At 39.2% G+C, this 19,345-nt stretch overlaps 1 protein-coding gene across 1 annotated transcript in view; it reads left to right on the plus strand.

The window, feature by feature from the left end:
- Spx (Spliceosomal protein on the X) overlaps window positions 1-19,345 on the plus strand; it is a 232,782-nt gene that overhangs the window by 163,635 nt on the left and 49,802 nt on the right. The window contains exon 6 of the mRNA XM_090389423.1: window positions 7,213-7,401. Coding sequence (XP_090245549.1) covers window positions 7,213-7,401 — 189 coding nt within the window. The remainder of the gene's footprint in view (window positions 1-7,212; window positions 7,402-19,345) is intronic.

The following is a 19,345-nucleotide window of genomic DNA, read 5'->3' on the forward strand; positions in this document are numbered from 1 at the left end:
AGTTTATATAAGTAAAGAAATCCTTTCTGTTTTTCTTAGCATCTTTTGCCAAGGATTTCTTGTAATCTGCCTTCGCCTGCCTAACCTCCTTTGTGACCTGATTACAGACTAGCTTATATCTGCCATAGGCTTCTGAGTCGCTTGATAATTTATATGCGTCCCATGCATTTTTCTTCTCTGTTATGAGTCTCATTAGTTCATTTGATAACAATTTAGGCCTAAACCTTGAACATCATCAGCAGCCATTTTCAATCCACTGCAGGATGAAGGCCTCTCCAGCAACTTTCCAGTTCCTTCTGTTTTGAGCACTGGCCATCCATTTACTACCAACGAACTCATGAATTTCATCTGTCCATCTCTGCCTTTGTCTTCCAGGTTTTCTTCTAGCTCCTCTTGGTTACCATTCTGTTATTTTCTTATTCCATCTGTCATCATGTCTTCGAGCTGTGTCCTGCCCAAGACCATTTTAGTTCTTTAGTTTTGATAAGAATGCCCTTTACTTGAGTTTGCTGCCTAATCCATATGTTTCTCTTCTTATCTAACAGTCTGATTCCCAATATAATTCGTTCCATTCTTCACAGTGTAGTTCTCAGCTTCTCTTCCATTCTTTTGGTGAGTGCCCAAGTTTCACTTCCATAAGTCATGGTGGGGAGTATACATTGGTTCATTATTTTACGTTTCAGACAAACAGGGACTGATACACTGAGACAAACATACTGAAAATATAGTCAGTATGTCACTATATTTTCTGAATGCTATCCATCCAAAATTTATTCTTCTCTTGACTTCCAGCCATTTATCATTATTACAGCTAATAACGTCCCAGATAAGTATATGACTCCACCTTTTCAATTACTGCTTCTCCAATCATTATTTCCATTTTTGTGGCATACTTGTTCATCATTACTTTTGTTTTAGCCATATTCATCTTTAGTCCAAAATCCTTACTAACTGTGCCTAACTGCTTAAGATTTTCCTCCAATTCTTTGGGATCGTGGCTTATGCCCACAATGTCATCTGCAAATCGTAAATTGTTTAGGTACTCTCCGTTCGCATTGACTCCTTTCTGTGACCAGTCTAATCTTCTGAAAGCTTCCTCAAAGGCAGCAGTAAACAGCTTTGGAGATATTGTGTCACCTTGTCGAACTCCTTTCTCGATTTTAAATTTCCTACTGTCTTTTTCTAGTCTAATAAAGGAGGTAGCAATATGGATATTTTCTTCAAAATCGTAATATGTGGAGTATTTATGTCTTGTCTTTCCAGTGCCCGAAACATTGCCTTTTTCTGTATGGAGTCAAATGCCTTTTCATAATCCCAAAATGCCAGGCATAATGGTGTTTTATATTCATTTGCTTTCTCCATTAGCTGTGATATTACGTAAAGGTGATCCATAGTTGAGAATCTTGTCCTAAAGTCAGCTTGCTCTTTCGGTTGATTCTCATCAAGTATTCTTTCTAATCTGTTAGTATTGACCTTGTGAACAACTTGTAGATGTGGGATAACAAGCTAATTGGTCTATAATTTCCAATTTCTGATTTATCTCCTTTCTTATGCAACAAAACTATGATTGCATTATTCCACTGCTTAGGCGTCACATCTTTTCTAATGCACTTTGTGAAGAGCCTTGCCAGTTTTTGTGTTATGTCTCTTCCTCCCAATTTTAACAACTCTACAGTAACTTCATCTTCCCCTGGTGCTTTCTGATTCTCCATTTTCTTCAATGCATGTTCTACCTCATCAGGAAGAATATCGGGTATGTGTCGTATGTGTTGCTAATTTGCAATCCATCTTCCCCACCGCTGGCATTATTCCCTCGCTCCTTGTATAATTCTCTATAGTAGTCTTCTGCTATTTGAATTATGCCTTCTCTGCTGTTTATAAGTACTCCTTTGCTATTCTTCAGTTTCAGTATCATTTGTCTTTCTGTATTACTGCTCGTGGCTGCTGATTTAAATTCTTTGTATTCCCTTAATGCTTGTTCTACTTTTCTTGTGTTAAATCTTCTTATGTCCTCTCTGAGTCTCTTTCTAATGGCTTTGCATAACTCAGTATAGTCAATATTTTCCTTCACAGTGTTTATCTTGCTCTTCATTTTTCGCCTTCGGTTCATCAAGTGTTTCTTTACTAATTTTTTCTTCTTTGGATTTCTTTTTCCCTATAGGTTTCTTGGGCTTTATCACTTTCAGAAAGTTGTAATATTCCTCGTCGATATCTTGGTCCTGAGCAATCTGCAGAAGCTCAAACTTGTTCTTAAGTTCCAGTACATACTGTTTTTTCTCCTGTTCTGTTATCTCAAAGACCTTTGTATTATTTACTCGAGTCAGTTTTTTTCCTTTCCTACATCTATATCAAGTGTACATCTTACCATTCTGTGATCACTTCCAACATTTACCTTATTCAGGATGGTAACATTATTCCCAATATAATTTCTGTTAGTGAGGATGAAGTCGATTTCATTAGTTGTTAATCCATTTGGATGCTTCCATGTCCACTTTCTGTTCACCCTTTTCTTGAAAAAAGTGTTCATTACTGACAATCCTTGAGATTCTGCAAATTCCACAAGTCTTTTGCCTCTTTCATTTCTGTCACCAATTCCAAAATTTCCTATAGTTCCCCTTTCTGCACTGTTTTGTCTTTTTCCAACCTTCACATTGAAGTCCCCCATAATAATAGCGTAGTGGGTTTTCTGCTCATCTAGAAGACTCTCAATTTCGGTGTACATTTCTTCAACCTCTTCATCATCATGGCTCGATGTTGGTGCATAACTCATTATAACCTTTAGCTTGTACCTCTTAGAAATTTTGAGTATTAGTCTTGACACCTTTGGTGATGTACTTTTGAATTCCAAAATGTTGTTTTTTAAATCTTTATAGACCAGAAACCCAACTCCACCTTCACTCCTTTCACTGTTTCCATTGGTGTACAGCAGATTTCCACTTGATAAACAAATAAGTGATTGATTTCTTCTTATTATTTCAGCCAAACCGATGATATTCCAATTGACATTTTCTAATTTCTTTTCTGGCTCTAATATCCTGTCTTCACCGATGAGTGATCTTACGTTATAACAGTCCAAGTTCAGTTTCCGTGCATGGCAGCCTAGTCGTACCCAGAGATTCTTAACACCCTCTGCTTCCACTCTCATCCTCTCGCTGCCATAAGAGGGGGAGTGAAAGCTGCTGGGTACTAAGGGCCATTTGTTTTGTTGTGCTGTCATATGCTGGAGGGTTTGGTCTTTTCCTCTTCACTCTGACCAGGCGTCTTGAAGAGAACCACTCTACACATACGTTGCCACCAAGTGACGTAACAGGGCTTACCATCGAGAAGGTGTGCATGAGAAGAGTGGATTTTAGGGAGGCAGGCCAACCGGACTTCTCCTAAATCTTCTGTAATAGAAAGATATTGGATCCATCAGTGTTTTAGGCTGAGTGTCTGATAACACACGATACCTGTTCCCCTCTAAGCCCCTCTAAACCTTGAACAATATTTTTTAATAGGTATGAAACTTTTAGTAGCATCCACGATTAATTCCTTGAATGCTTCCCACTTAGAATTTACTGTTGGTAATATCGTCAGTTGATCCCACTGTACAGAATTTAAAAACTGTCTGAGTCCAGCACTGTATTCTATCAAGGCCAGATATCTTGATGTAGGCCTTGTCTCTTTTAATTTTCCACATTTAATTTTAATGTACTTATTTATTTTAATTTTACCTTTATTATTTCCTTTTATTTGTGTTATTATTTTTACAATATCTGCTGTAAAATCCCTATGGCTCTGATGGGTTATTGCAAAGGTTTTTGCAGTAAAGAGCTTTTATATATATATAAGTATATGTTTATGTTTTTGAAATTTTTCATGGCTAACTAAGTTTACATATATTTATAATATTTTATAGTTAAATATCACGATGCCCATCCTTCGTTGTTTTTCTCCATGGTTTGATATGATTTAACCTCAGGGGCTCACGTCTGGTGAGTATGGGCTTGGCACACCCAGGTCCTGAGCTGGATATCATCATTCTTCTCTTTCTTGGTGATTCCATACTCTCTCTCTCTCTCTCTCTCTCTCTCTCTCTCTCTCTCTCTCTCTCTCTCTCTCTCTCTCTCTCTCTCTCTCTCTCTCTCTCTCAGGGTAACGCTAATAAGAGAATCTTCGATGAGAACCAAAGAGCCTTCTACAAGAAACTGGGGGAAGACGAGAAAGCAGGAAATGGACCACCCTAGAAGAAGACGATTGAGGAGTTCTTGGGAAATATCTGGAACAGTGAAGTAAGACATAACAGGAGAGCCCCCTGGATAGAAGTAGAACTGAAGAAAACTAAGGATATACAAGAGATGAGAGAGTGGGCGATTCAAGAAGAAGTAGTAAAACAGTTGATCGGGAACACCCACAACTGGTGAACCCCAGGAATTGATAACATCCACAACTACTGGTACAAGAAGCTCATCTGCACAAACACAAGCACCTAGCAGAGCAGTTTCCTCGAATGATAAGGCACCCAGAGACAATCCCAAAGTTTCTCACTGAAGGAGTCACATATCTGAAAGTTAAAGACGAAGATACAAGAAACATGGTGATATATAGGCCAATCACCTGCCTCCCAATGATGTACAAGGTCCTGAACAGCTGCATAACCAAGAAGATATCGGACCACATAGAGAGTCAGAACATAATGGCTGAACAGCAGAAAAGATGCAAGGAGCAATTAACCATAGATACTGCAGTTATGGAGCAAGCGTGCAAGAAGCGCCACAACCTATACATGGCCTATATCAATTACTGCAAGGCCTTCGACTCCGTACCTCCACCTGGCTAATACAGACCCTGAAGATCTATAAGGTCAATCCGATAGAGACAAACTTCCTAGGAGCAACAATGGCGGAATGGAGTACCACCGTTAAGGTCGAGAACATCACAACTAGCCTAATCCCCATCAGAAGAGGAATCTTTCTGGGAGATGCTCTGGGCCCACTGTGGTTCTGTCTAGCACTCACCCGCTATCCACCATGCTTGATGGCAGCAAGTATGGATATAACCTCAAAGAAGGAAGAAAGAATCTCTACACCTTCACCCATCTGATGTACATGGATGACATCAAGCTCTATGCAGCAACCAAGAAGCAACTCCAGCAACTACTACAAATCACTGAAGAATTCAGCAAGGACATCAGGATGGAATTTGGTCTAGACAAATGCAAGACCCACACATTGCACAAGGGAAAATTAGTCTGCCGAAGCTACCAGCTGCTGACCGATAAAGAGATCAAAGCTATGACAGAAGGAGAGACCTACAAATATCTAGGGATGATGCAAACCCAGCAGTTAGAGCACAAGGAACTCATGAAGTGCCTGACTGAAAAATATTGTCAGAGACTCAGAAGCCTGCTGAAAGCAAAATTGAACGGAGGGAAACAGTTAAAGCTATAAATACCTATGCAGCTCCAGTACTAACATACTCCTTTGGGGTCATAAATTGGACTAACACCGAGCTAGAGGATATCATGCGAAACACAAGGACAATGATGACCAAGAGCCGCCAACACCACCTGAAGTCAGCAGTGGAGAGACTGCTGTCTTCGGGTGGCTCGGAAAGAGAGAGGAAGGGGTCTGATAGACCTGATAGATAATGATAGAGCAACAGAAAACAGCGATAGTTAACCTGAAGGATTACTCCAAGAACAACACAGCACCACTCCACCAAGCCATAAGAAAGATAGATAAGTGGTATACCCCACTCAACCTAAGCGAGGAGTCCCCTCCCGCCCGAGCGGCACAAGAAACGGAGCTAGAAAGATGGGCAAAGAAGACACTCCATGGCAGACACTACAGTGACCTCCATCAAGATCACATTGATAACACATTGCTTCCAATGTATGGCTCACAAGTGGGATGCTCTTCCCCAAGACTGAAGAATTCATGCTGGCCATCCAAGACCAGGTAATCAACATCAGAAACCATAAAAATACATCACAAAGGAGCCTGGAATGTCAGATGACACCTGGCCTCAGAAACTAACCAACACATCACTGCGGGATGCAAGGTTATCCCAGACTGAGTACACTCGTAGACACGACCAGGTAGCCAAGATAATGCAGCAGAAGCTAGCAAGGAAATGCCAGTTGACCAAAGAAAGTGTTAAGGTTAACTGCAGCCATTATCAACCCACTGCAGGATGGAAGCCTCCTCAACAATTCATGCTGAGGGAAATGGACCATAATCTGCCATGCTGGTCCAGTGCGGGTTGGCAGATCAACCGTATTTAGCAGTCAGGGGCTTGAACCCTGGTCTCCTCAAAGAGCGTGTGTTACTGCACTCCTGCTTCTGACCACTCGGCTATGGCAGGATGACAAAGAAAGTGTACCATACTACAAGTACGAACCTGGTGCCTCTGTAGTCAGGTGGACAGGATCAGCAGTGCATAGCACATGCTTCTTGGTTAGACCGGAGTTTGAGCCCGTGACCACCAAATATGGAGGATGCAGAAAGGTCAGGGAATGACCACCGCATATCTCCAGAGCAATATGGCCTTAGTTGCTAATGCTCCTAAAAACCAAATAAGAAAGAAACAAACAAACAAGTACGAACACCAGGCAGTACTTGAGACCCCAACCCACAAGCTGTACTGGGACCGTGACATAATAACGGATAAGACCATCCCGCACAACAGACCGGACATAACCCTTGTGAACAAGATGGAAAGGGCTACCTACCTGATTGACGTAGTGATTCCCAACACTAGCAATGTCCAGAAAACCCATGTGGAAAAAATTAGGAAGTACACGAACCTGAGACATGAGGTTAAGGAGATGTGGCATATGCAAGAAGTAATGACCATCCCGATTATCGTGTCAAACACCAGTATGGTGCCAAGGACCCTACGTAGCAGCCTAGTAGCAATAGATCTCCCAGAGAATACCTGCAAGGAACTCCAGAAAGTTGCAATCCTGAACACCTGTAAGATAGTCATAGTTCCTCGACCAACAGTAACACCAGACATTACAACCACCCTGTGTACTTGGTAGCAGTACACGTCACGGATTGGATTCCCCCCATCAGATTGAAATAATATGAGCAACAACAATAATAATAATAATTTCTGAATGTTATTTTATGTTATAATTACATCTTTGCACTTATGCTAGAGGTTCAGACAACTAACTTTTTGCTATAATGGAATTAAATATTAATAATGTCTGTTCTCTTTTTTCAGAACGTCTTTTAGCTGCACAAAATCCACTTTCTCATGCGGATAGACCTCATCAGTTATTTGCAGATGCACCACCATCGATTGGAGGACCACAGCATGTAGCTCCACCTATTCATCCCCCACCTCCACCTCCACCACCACCACCACCTCAAGGCCTCCCTCCTCCACCTATAGCTAATCCAAGTTCTGTTGGTAAGGTTTCATTGAAATAGAATTCCAATTTCCAAAATAAAATCTTAAAAAGTAATTTTTTAATTGAAAGATTCCTTTTCAGACTTTTTTTTTATGATAATCCCAAATATGAATGCTATTATTACCTGGATAAAGGTTGAGAAGACAGAAGATGCTTGTTGGCATTGCGCTTGAATTTTTGTAGATGGTAATTTTAAAGAATTACCTGTCAAGGAAATTTGTTTCAAAGGACAGAAGCCTGAAAGGATAAACAGGAACAGAAAAAATTTGTTTTGTGAATTTGGATGTTGTCTAGTTGAAACATCTGTCAGACTGGTTTAGAAGAGAGAGGTGAATTAGCGATGTCATTTCAGAAGAGTAGTGCTTGAGAAAATGTCTATAGAAAAGGCGTGCAGCAGCAACTGAACCTCTATGTGATGAAAACTGGAGAGAGAATTTGGAAGTCATGATTAACTTAACTGCCTTCTTTTGGATAGTCTGGGAGTTTGGGGGGAGCACTACCCCAGTTATGGGAAACGTTCCATGGTAGGATGAATTTGAGATTTGTAAAGAGTAAATAGCTGTTTAGAAAAAAAGTAAAGGCAAAAGCTTTTCTCTTTTTTTATGCAGAGTAGGTAATATTTGTGATATGTTTATATCAAATAAAATCAGGTCATGGTAATCTCTAGTATAGATATGTTATCTTGTCTAGAATACGAGCAGCAGACTTTTTGAGAAATAACACGGCTAATTTTTAGAAGGATTGAAGTTAAGTAAGTTTCCTTCATCCCCATTAAAGTTACTTGGAGATGAGCATTTCAGGAATTGGTGGTGGATATTTGAGAAATCAAAAAAATATTTAAGAAACCTTGCTCTGTTTGCACAGAGCACAGTTTCTTGAAGTGTAAAGTGGAATGTAGAGTAGTATTTCCAGTCAGCGGCTGGAAGGAGGCATTAATGTATAAGAAGAAACATGTGGGAGAAAGAACTGAACCTTGGGAAACATCTGCATTAGAGAAGAAGTTAGAAGACAAAGCCATCTGCTATCATGCATTCAGAGAGAGAGAGAGAGCTGGATACCCAGTTGCAAATGACAGCAATCCATAAGATGGGGACTGTAAGGGTTTCATGCTGAAGACAATCGAAAGACCTATAAATGTCAAAAGAATTTGCCTACGTTCTACCAAACTTTTCCACTGAATTTTTCCAGAGATGAGTGATGATTAGCTATGGTATCACTAGTGGATCGACACTGATGGAATCCCTACTGACAATCATCACTCAGATGGAATATTTCAAAATCATGTAATCAAAATATTTCAATCAAAATCATAGAGTTGGCAGTAGATGGATTTTTTTAAATTACTTTGATGTGAAGAAATTCTTAGGTGAAATTTTTGAGAACAGAGTTTCTAACCACCACTTTGGGCTGTATGATAGAGAACTAGCATTGGTCAGTGATTTAAACCCTGGTTTATCCATGGGTTTGAACCACTGATTTAAACCCATGTGTAATCTCTGGGGTTATCCCTAAGAGAGAAGTTTGAAGAATCTATGTACCATTCCTCTACCAAAAAAAAAAAAACAATTAAAAATGAATTTTCTCTACATTAGAGGAAACATTGAAGTATGTCTTTCACACTTCGATTGCAACACATTATTGGTAAATGTGGAGAATACACTGAATATGTTTTGGCATGAATTTCCGAAAACTGCCAGGTATAGTTAAGTGTTAATTTCTGGGTTGGTTTTTTTTTTTTTTTTTTTTTTTTTTGTTATTTTGTAAAACAACAATAATTTCTTTTGCTTATATAACAGGATGACCACATATGGTCAAGGGAGTTCATCACCATATTTGGGAACTCCCTTGACTTTATGTAGTCATCCTGAAGTTTAAGGAAAGTTTATTTTTTATTTGGCTTTGGTCGTCTGTTCGTATTATATCTGCCTGTATGAAACAAACTTGATATAGCAGATAGGGGAAAATCATTCTCTCTCTCTCTCTCTCTCTCTCTCTCTCTCTCTCTCTCTCTCTCCCTCCCTCCCTCCCTCCCTCCCTCCCTCTCTCTCATTAATGAAAAATAGTTGCTCTAGTGATAGAGCTTTAGTAATCACAAAAGCCCACAAGGCTTGGTGGCCCCGAGTGCCAAGCGATAGTGTCAAGCGATTTTCGAAAGCGATATATAGTGCTCTTTCCAAGTGATTTTGTTATTTTTTCTTGCCGGTGCTTTTCTCATACTCATTTCTTTGTAAGTGGTTCTGTACTTAACAGATCCTAAGTAAGAACCCAGAAAGGAAAATTACCTTTCTTTTCCTAGTATATTTATTAATTTTTTGCACTAACAAACTAACCTCTCCAACCGCTTGGCCACTAGGTGGCACCGCTCCTGCCTCCACGTGGCGGGGCCGGAAATCTGGGAGGAAAAGCGCTCACTCCCAGGGCTAAAAGGAGCAACAATGGACTGTGATACATGTCCACCACTAGAGCCGACAGGCTCTCAACATACTGAGACTCGAAGAATGGAAGACGATCCCAATCTGGCAAAAAGAATGAAAAAGGATAGTAACAAATCAGAACCACCAGCTTTTCTGATTATACATTCCTTATCGACTCAGCCGCTAAGCAGACTCTCTCCCTTTGTCATCCAGAGATGTCTCGAGAATGCAGCAGGTACACCGAAAATGGTGAAAAGGTTCCAATCAGGAGATCTTTTAATTGAGACCACTCAAGCAAGGCATTCAGAATTTTTACTAAAAATGTCATCTATAAGCGGAATACCAATCAAAGTCTCACCACATAACACCTTGAACTCCTCAAAAGGAGTAATAAGTGAGTGGGATTTGTTGAACGTAACCGAAGAGGAGATAGTCATGGAATTACTGGAACAGAAAGTAACTCAAGCAAGAAGAATTATGATAAAGAAGGATGACCAACTTGTTCCCACACGTAACATTATACTGACCTTTAGTGCACCGAATTTGCCGACCTCAGTTAAAGCAGGCTACCTAAACTGCCGTATACGCCCATACATTCCAAACCCTCTAAGATGTTTCAAGTGCCAAAAGTTTGGTCACTCCCATTTAAAGAACTAGAAGAGGCGAAACTACTTGTCCTAACTGCGGATCAAAAAACCATTCACAAACAGAGTGTACTGCAAAGGCTCCGGAATGTTCAAATTGCAAGAATGACCATCCAGCATACTCAAAATCATGCGAACTCTGGAAAATTGAAAAAAGAATACAAAAGTACAAGATCGAAAATATCAAGAAGCAAGAAAGCAAATAAAGTCAACTATCGCAAAAACCACGTATGCTTCCGTTACACTAAAGTGCCAAGCTGTTTCAACCCAAACTGAGGTATCAATTCCGCCCAATACATCCATTGCAGAATGGGCACGATCTGTGCTATCAACATCTGAACCAACCACCAAACCCGTTCTAGTTGATGAAGTAAGTAATACCCCTATCACAGTTCCGCCTAAAATAAAATCATGTGATAAAATATCTAATAAATCCCGAAGGCAACAAGCCACTGAATTACAAAAGACAAACTCAAATAGAATGGACTCTGAAAATTTAGCTACGCACGATGAAACAGTCCTTGATCTTCATGCAGAAGATGATGTGGAGACTGGATTTTCATCAGGTCAAACTGATGATGTAGAAGAGAGTACAGATACCGGACGACCCAATTTTCCCAGAAAAGATAAAATGAAATATGACCGTCAAAAGCAAACCACTCACAAGAAACAGACAGACTCGCCTTCCCTCCTCAAACCCCGATAATGCAGAACATTGTTCAATGGAATTGTAGAGGTTTACGTAGCAATACCGATGACATCTATGATTTAATCTCCCAATATGGTCCAATAGCCGTTTGTATACAAGAGACTAATCTAACTCCACAAGTAACTCCATCAATCAGAAATTTTACATTTTACAGAAAAGATAGAAACTCCTCACTATCTGCACGTGGAGGCGTCGCCATTCTAGTTGACTGTAAAATACTTTCTAGAAACATACTGCTTCAAACCCACTTAGAAGCTATTGCTGTACGTGTATCAGTTGGACAAATTCTAACTCTTGTATCCCTGTACCTTCCACCTAACAAGATGTGCACATTTAAAGAACTAGAAGACCTTATAAGACAGATACCACCACCTTTTTGTATCCTTGGTGATTTCAATGCTCATCATCCATTGTGGGGATCAGACCACATGGACAATAGAGGACACTTGATCGAGACGATACTGGACCAACTGAATCTAACATTACTGAACACTGGTGAAAATACTTATACTCACCTTCCCTCTGGATCTATGTCAGCAATTGATTTAATTCTCTGTTCCCCCATATTATATCCCAGTATAGAGCCGACCGGGCTAGCCGAGTGGGTAAAAGTACCTGCCCGGCAACCCAAAGGTCGCGGGTTCGATTCCCGCCTCGGGCTTGGATCAAAGTACTGCAAAAACCTTGGGAGGTGCAATATGGCCACAGAAGCCGATGCGCCAACAACTACCAAATCAAAAAAAAAAAAAAAACCCAGTATAGAATGGACAGTATTAAACAACCCACATAATAGTGACCACTTTCCAATCATATGCAGAATCCAAACGCTTCAAACATCATACCCTGATAACCGCTCAAAATGGAAATTCTCCAGAGCAGATTGGGAAAAGTTTTCAACCCATCTTTCTTTTGATAGCCAATTGATCAGACTACAACCCATTGATGATGTCACAGAGCATATTACCAAGCACATACTAACCATTGCCTCTGAAGCAATACCTCAAGCCTCCACATGTAAACACAAAAACCTTAAACACTGGTGGAATGAAGCTTGTACCAATGCCAAAAAGGAAAAAAATAAAGCTTGGAACCTGTTCCGGAAGTTCCCAACTACCAACAACCTAATTCAATACAAAAGCCTAAAGTCAAAAGCTAGACAAATTAGAAAAAAAGCCAAAAAGGAATCATGGATACAGTTTGCCTCCACTATCACAAAGGATACTAACAGTCGTCTAATCTGGAAAAAGATTCGGCAATTAAATGGGAAATATCTACCTCTTCCTTCTCCCATCTTAATCAAAAATGGACAGGAAATTTCTTCTGAAGAAGAAATAGCTAACGCCCTTGCAGAGAATTTCTACCAAACATCTGCCACGTCAGCATATGACAACTCCTTTCTGAAAATCAAAGCTTCGGCGGAAAGGTACAAAACAAAATTCCATACTACCCAATATATTGCCTGTAATCAACCGTTTAACCTATTTGAACTGCAAACAGCATTAAATAGATCACCCAACAGTGCAGCTGGACCTGATGGTATATATTATGCAATGCTGAAACATATAAACAGTACGGCATTGAATTTACTATTAATTTTCTATAATCAGATTTTTCTTGAAGGTACATATCCATCTTCCTGGCATCATTCCATCATTTTAGCCTTTCCTAAACCAGGAAAAGATCACTCACTTCCAGAAAATTACCGACCTATTTCTCTAACCAGCTGCCTAAGTAAAATCCTAGAAAGAATGATACACAGAAGGCTTACCTGGGTTCTTGAAACTAAAGCACTGATGAACAACAGTCAGTTGGTTTCCGACAAAACAGAGCCACTTTGGATCTAATGGTGAAAGCCGAGACTAACATCCGTAATGCTTACGTCAAAAATGAACATCTTGTAATGGTAAGTCTCGATATAGAAAAGGCTTTCGACACTACCTGGAGGTATGGCATATTGAGAGAACTTCATTCCATAGGATTGTGAGGGCACTTACCAGAATTCATTAGAAATTTTCTTCAACACAGAACCTTTCAGGTCCGCTATCAATCTGTACTTTCTCGGTCCTACACTCAGGAGGAGGGTGTCCCGCAGGGATCAGTACTGAGCTCTACCCTCTTCTCACTTAGACTGAACACCATAACACACAACATCCCAAATACTGTAGAACTATATATGTATGCTGATGATCTAACTATATCTTGCCGTTCACAAAATATTCATACCATTGAAAGACAGCTGCAACTCTCCATAAATAAGTTGGAGGCATGGACAATGCAGAATGGATATCGATTATCAGATCAAAAAACTATTGCAGTTCACTTTTGCAAAAAACGTAAACTACACCCGGAACCGGAACTCAGATTAAAAATCCATTTGATCCCTCTCACCAGTAATCTTCGTTTCTTAGGCTTAATATTGGACAACAAACTGAACTTCATTCCACATATCACATACCTCCGAACTGTTTGTCTAAAGAAACTTAATATACTTAGGTCCATTTCTGCTATGACATGGGGAGCAGATAGATACACTCTGTTACATTTGTATCATGCTATTATCAGATCTCGTTTAGACTACGGTGCTATCGTATACGATTCAGCTAGGAAAAGTGCATTAATCAGACTTAATACCATCCAAAACAGTGCCCTTCGCACTGCCCTTGGCGCATTTAGAACATCCCCTGTTCAGAGTCTGTATGTAGAGGCACACGAACCTCCACTTCACCTTCGAAGGAAAATGTTGCTTCTAAATTATGCAGCTAAAATTCAAAGCCTTCCAGACCATCCCGTTCAACCATTGCTTTCCAATCCTGAGTGGACAGCTTTCTATAACAGTAAACCAACCGAAAATAGACCAACTGGTATTAGATTAAAAGATTTGATTCACACCTGGAATATTGATTTTGATAACATACTTCAAGAGAGCGATATTCCTGACCCACCCTGGTCTGTAAATCTCGCTCACTGTGATACCCACTTTCAGCAGTGGGGAAAAAACTCCCTGGCAGATGAAAATATCAAACAACTACATAAAGAACATGCCCTCAACAATATAAAAAGCTACCAAATATATACAGATGGCTCAAAAACAGGTTCTGCCGTTGGTGCCGCAGCTGTCTTTCCGTCCTTTACAGTCTCCATATCACTACCAGTTGCATGCAGCAGTTATACTGCTGAGTTATATGCAATCAAACTAGCCTTACAGAATATTAGCCCTCTCCACAATGCTAGCAGTATAATATACACTGATTCATTGAGTGCAGTGTCTGCTTTGGGCAATCAATTTTCAACATCACAACCAATCAAAAAACAAATCTTTTGCTGTTTAAACCATCTACGAAGTAGGAATCATTCAGTGAAATTCTGCTGGATCCCAGGGCATTCTGGTATCTTAGGCAATGAGAGAGCAGATCAGGCAGCCAAAAAACCAAGCAGTACAACACCAGCAAATTACCAAGTACCATATAGAGATTATTTGAAGCATATTAAAAAAGTCTGTATGTTTCAGTGGACAGAAATATGGAAGCCACAAAGTAATAACAAGTTGCTCCAAATCAAAGATGAACCAGCCTTATGGATTTCCAGCTTCAGACAAAATAGACAGGAAGAAGTTATACTAGCAAGACTAAGAATTGGACATACGCACCTAACCCATATGTTTCTACTCATGAGGGATGACCCACCTCGATGCACACATTTTACACTACCGCTTTCAGTCAGGCATATACTTTTAGATTGTCCTCACTATTCCCATTTCAGAAGTACTTTCCACGCTCAATCACAACTGCAAGAACCACTATCCCTTAACCACATGATTGGCAATAGTGCTAACCTAGCTACACTCTATACCTTTCTGAAGCAAATACATATATATGAATTCCTCTGATGCAAAAATGGAACACATCATATTACTTTAGGATAATAATATAGGACCTGGCACATTTTGGCCTTAGCTGCCCTTGTGCCCTTAAATACCAATACCAATACAAGGCTTGGTACTGTTTTTGAGCCATCAGATTATTATGACACACAAAAAAAAAAAAAAAAAAAAAAAAAAACCTATAATAAACTTGCCCCTGCAACCTCTGGCTTCTCAAGAATAAATCATTTGTAAATATCCTTAAAGGAAGCCATTCAAAAGCACAAGCCACATATAATACAATGCTTGTCTCCAAGGTTTGCCTAACACATCTCTCACAGGGAGTTCCATATGAAATCAGTCAATTGTGTATCAGCTGAGAACAAGATTGCTTTATTATCCTGCCTCATGCAGACCATAAGGGCAGAAACACATTACTATCACTTCACAAGACTTCGCTTGTATACATGTCTAACGTCAAATGTGAGGGGGCTATATTTACCAATTAGTTTATTGCTCGGAGATGCACTGTTGTTATTGGCTGTATTCACAAGATAACATGTCGGGCTTCAAGGCTGAACGACATTGTCAGGAGCTCAGATTTTTCTGTTCAAACAGAAATTTTGTTAGACATGACAAGAAGAAAATGGAGGAAATGCTAATAGAAAATTAAATTAGAAGTAAATAATCTGTTTTGAGCGCACAAGTAAGAATATCTGAAAACAAATAACAACAACATCAAGTACGTTGCACCTGTTCCTATTCCGAAGCACCCTCCACTTCAACCAGCTACTCGGCATACCGCAAATGTCGTCACAGGGATGCTCAAAAATGAACATAGGAGGAAAATAGACCAACAGAATTACAACTAACAAATTGAGAGGATGAACAAGTTGATCATTTCAATTTGCACAACTCATAACAATTTCTTACAAGTTCAATTTTTAGGGTTGAGAAGTAGCTTTTTGTTGTAATTAAATTTCATTAAAAATTTTTGTTTCATATTTTGACATAATAAATCCTTATTCAGAATTAAACTTTCAGTATTTCAACTTTCCTTAAACATACAACTAATTTTTTACTTAGTGCTGATTGAATTTTGAAATTGTGTATTTTGCCATTGAATGTCATCCTTAATTGGATTAAATAGGAAATTAAATTCTTCTTTATTCATCTGTAAGTACATCTCGAAACGATTTTCATCTTCTTCTAAGTCCTGCAGTAAATGATGAAATTTGCCCCTTTCTGTTCTCTTCCAGTTTATGTTGTGTATCCATTGCTTACTCTCTTTTGCTTTCTCGGCTATAAGAAAAGCGTGTGCATTTTCGCTTCAGCTTTCCTCAAAGAGAATGACACATATACAACATTACAGGTTTGCCAGATGTACCCCTTTTGGAATTATAATAAAATTTCCAAGATACCCCTTTTTTAACATTTGAAATGGGGAATTTGAAAAAAAGCAGAAATCATAACCTGTTGAGATTATTTAGGAAGAAAGTTAATTTTGTTTTTGCTTTGCCTCACTCAAATGCTATGAGTGAGGGAGTATTTAGCTCAATGTTTAACGCATGGAAAAAGGATAGAAATAAGAAAGTTGAAGGAGAACTGTTGCTGAAAACCAAAAACAATATTTCATGCAAAGAATTTTGTGCAAATGCACTAAAAAATGAAAAACTGAAAATTTGCTCAAATGAAAAGTATTGCTAGGTAAATATTTTCTTTTTGATAAAATAAATCAGGTTTATTGAATGTGTATTGTAAATAATTATGTAAAACATTTGATGTTAATATTTATAAAAAGTTTCCTTTAGTGTTTATAACTCTTGCAATAAAATTTTCCTAATTAAACGAATTAAAGCGCAGGCTACAATTCGGTTAATTTTATTAAAATTTGACTAATTTTGCATTCCATGAACTTGTAGAAATCAACAAAATATAGAAATGAAATGGTTGTTATTAAAATTGTTCGGTTTTCAGATATAATGCGAGTACCCCTAAACGAGGAATGGACACCCCAAACATAAGGATGAGTACCCTGAGATCAAATGTTTAAATTGGTCACCCTATGTTACAGTGACGCTTCTTCTCCGACTGACTTCACAGTTTACACTAAACAGCGACATGACGTGATAATGGTGTGTTTCCTCCTTAACAGAGCCATCCAACCTGATAACCAGATGCCTTTGACAGAGATTAGGCACGCGACATCAACTAGCCTAAGAGGTCAGAAGAGAAACATGATACGAAGACATCAGCTGGCACTGTATTAATTTCAAGACTCCAGTTATCCAAACCTCATAGCACGTCCTATGTAGTATCCCCTTTAACAATAAGTTGTTTGTGTCATGACTGGTCCCAGACATGTTGCATCATCTAGAAGAAGTCAACCTTTTAGGTAGAAAAACTAGACACTAGGAGTAAATTACACACTTGGTGACACATTTACCATGATCCCGAGTCAATTTGAACCAATTGGTATTGATTCAAATTAGAATAAAAACCAGTAGAGTTTGGTGTTACAGTCCTCTTCAAGAATCAAGTTTTCTCTGATATGTTCAGTTTCAAGCCAGTCTGATGTCTTGGTCACACTTAGGAACAAACACAATCTTGATATCACCATTTATCTTCCACCAGTTCTAGACTTTCAAGCAATGGATGAGATCTGCAATTGGTTGGTGAACAATCTCCACACATCAATGAGCCAGCCACCTTGGTGGAGATTTTAACCTTTCTCTCTCCCTTTGAAAATATGAAGAAAAGACTCCATACTGGGCTGAGCACCCTACAACTACAATTGATTAACATGCATCCCACCAGAGAAACATTATTCTTGATCTTGTGTTTGCCAGAGTGTGTGTGAAGTGATTACTGTTCCATCAGTGCTATTTATTCTGATCGTGATCCCATCATCCTCCACTACAAGTGGTTGTACTAATCACTGTTATCAGAAGAACATCTGCAATTAAAGGGCACAAGTACTTTGATTCCGTGAGATTCTTAATTCTCTTCAGAAGGAGGTTTACCAAGAACATTGGTAGTTCTTTCTCCTAGAGGGAAAGTAGGGTGCTAAAAAGTTAGCTTTATCCTTAGATGAGGATGCAATAGAATCATCAGTTGTAGCAGAGTTGGGAATATTAATGAACAGAAGTTACTACAAATAGCTTTGGCCAAAGGCCAGCAGGCTTAGCCACCACTTGAACAAGAAACAAGTTTCCTACTCTTAGTCTGTTCAAAAGCAAATATAGAATGATTATTAACATTTTTACAACTGTTGTAAACTTTAGGTAGGAAATGAAGATTTGGATACAAGCCAACTGCAACATTTAACATACTTATCTGGAACATCCATAGCACATTTATTTGAAAACCAAGGTTTAGATAGAGCAGTGTTTCCCAACCTTTTTTCAGATACGGACCACTTTTATATTTGAGTAGAGGACGTGGGCCACAAAAATATTAAACTCAAAGCAAGTTTTATTGTCAAGTCCCATGGACCTCAGGTTGAGAAATACAGATAGAGGACAAGATTTTAGGGTGCAATGAGGAATAAAGGATTTCATCCCTGTAAGAATAATTTCACTAACATTATCTGATAAAACTTTAGGATCAGAAGATTTAAAATAGTAATCCAGTCCCAGGAAAGAGGAATAGAAGTTATATTAGATCATCCCATTTTTCCATTCTCTTAGTGCCAGAGGACATGAGACAGAATGGCCATGGTAGAAAAGCTCCACTGGAGAAGAGACCATTGCAAAGTTGATATCTGAGGTATATAGAAGACTGTTAACATGTATTTCAAAAGTTTGCTGGTGAGGGAAAGATCAAGGGTGTTGAATCTGTAGTTAGGATTATCTGATATTGTGGTGCACTGAAAGGACAGATTTCATGGGATACCTGGTTCCCGGGCAACGCAATGCTGTCACCCCTCTCGCTAGTGGACGAACCCATCACTTGGCAGGTATATAGGTACACTTCATTGACATGGACGGTAATTCGATGTCAGTAGGGATAAACATTGTGAGTTAACCGACTTTGAAAGAGGGATGATAGCAGGTGCCCAACTCAAAGATGGTGGATGAATGTGGCCGTTGACATCTGTCTCTCATTGTTTCAGTCAACCGGAGAGAAACAGTGGCACAAATCACCACTGACTTCAATGAGAGAGGTGCCAGAAACGTCTCCACCAAGACCATTGGGCGATCATTAGCCGCAGTAGGTTATGGGAGCTGCTGATCCACCAGAGTCCCATTGCTAACACCACGACACAGGATTCTATGCCTCAACTGCGCGAAAGAACATCGACACTAGACCTTGGTT

Source organism: Mastigoproctus giganteus, unplaced genomic scaffold, assembly GCF_048544385.1.
Source record: "Mastigoproctus giganteus isolate SK-2022 unplaced genomic scaffold, ASM4854438v1 scaffold_16, whole genome shotgun sequence".
Lineage (NCBI taxonomy): Eukaryota > Metazoa > Arthropoda > Arachnida > Uropygi > Thelyphonidae > Mastigoproctus > Mastigoproctus giganteus.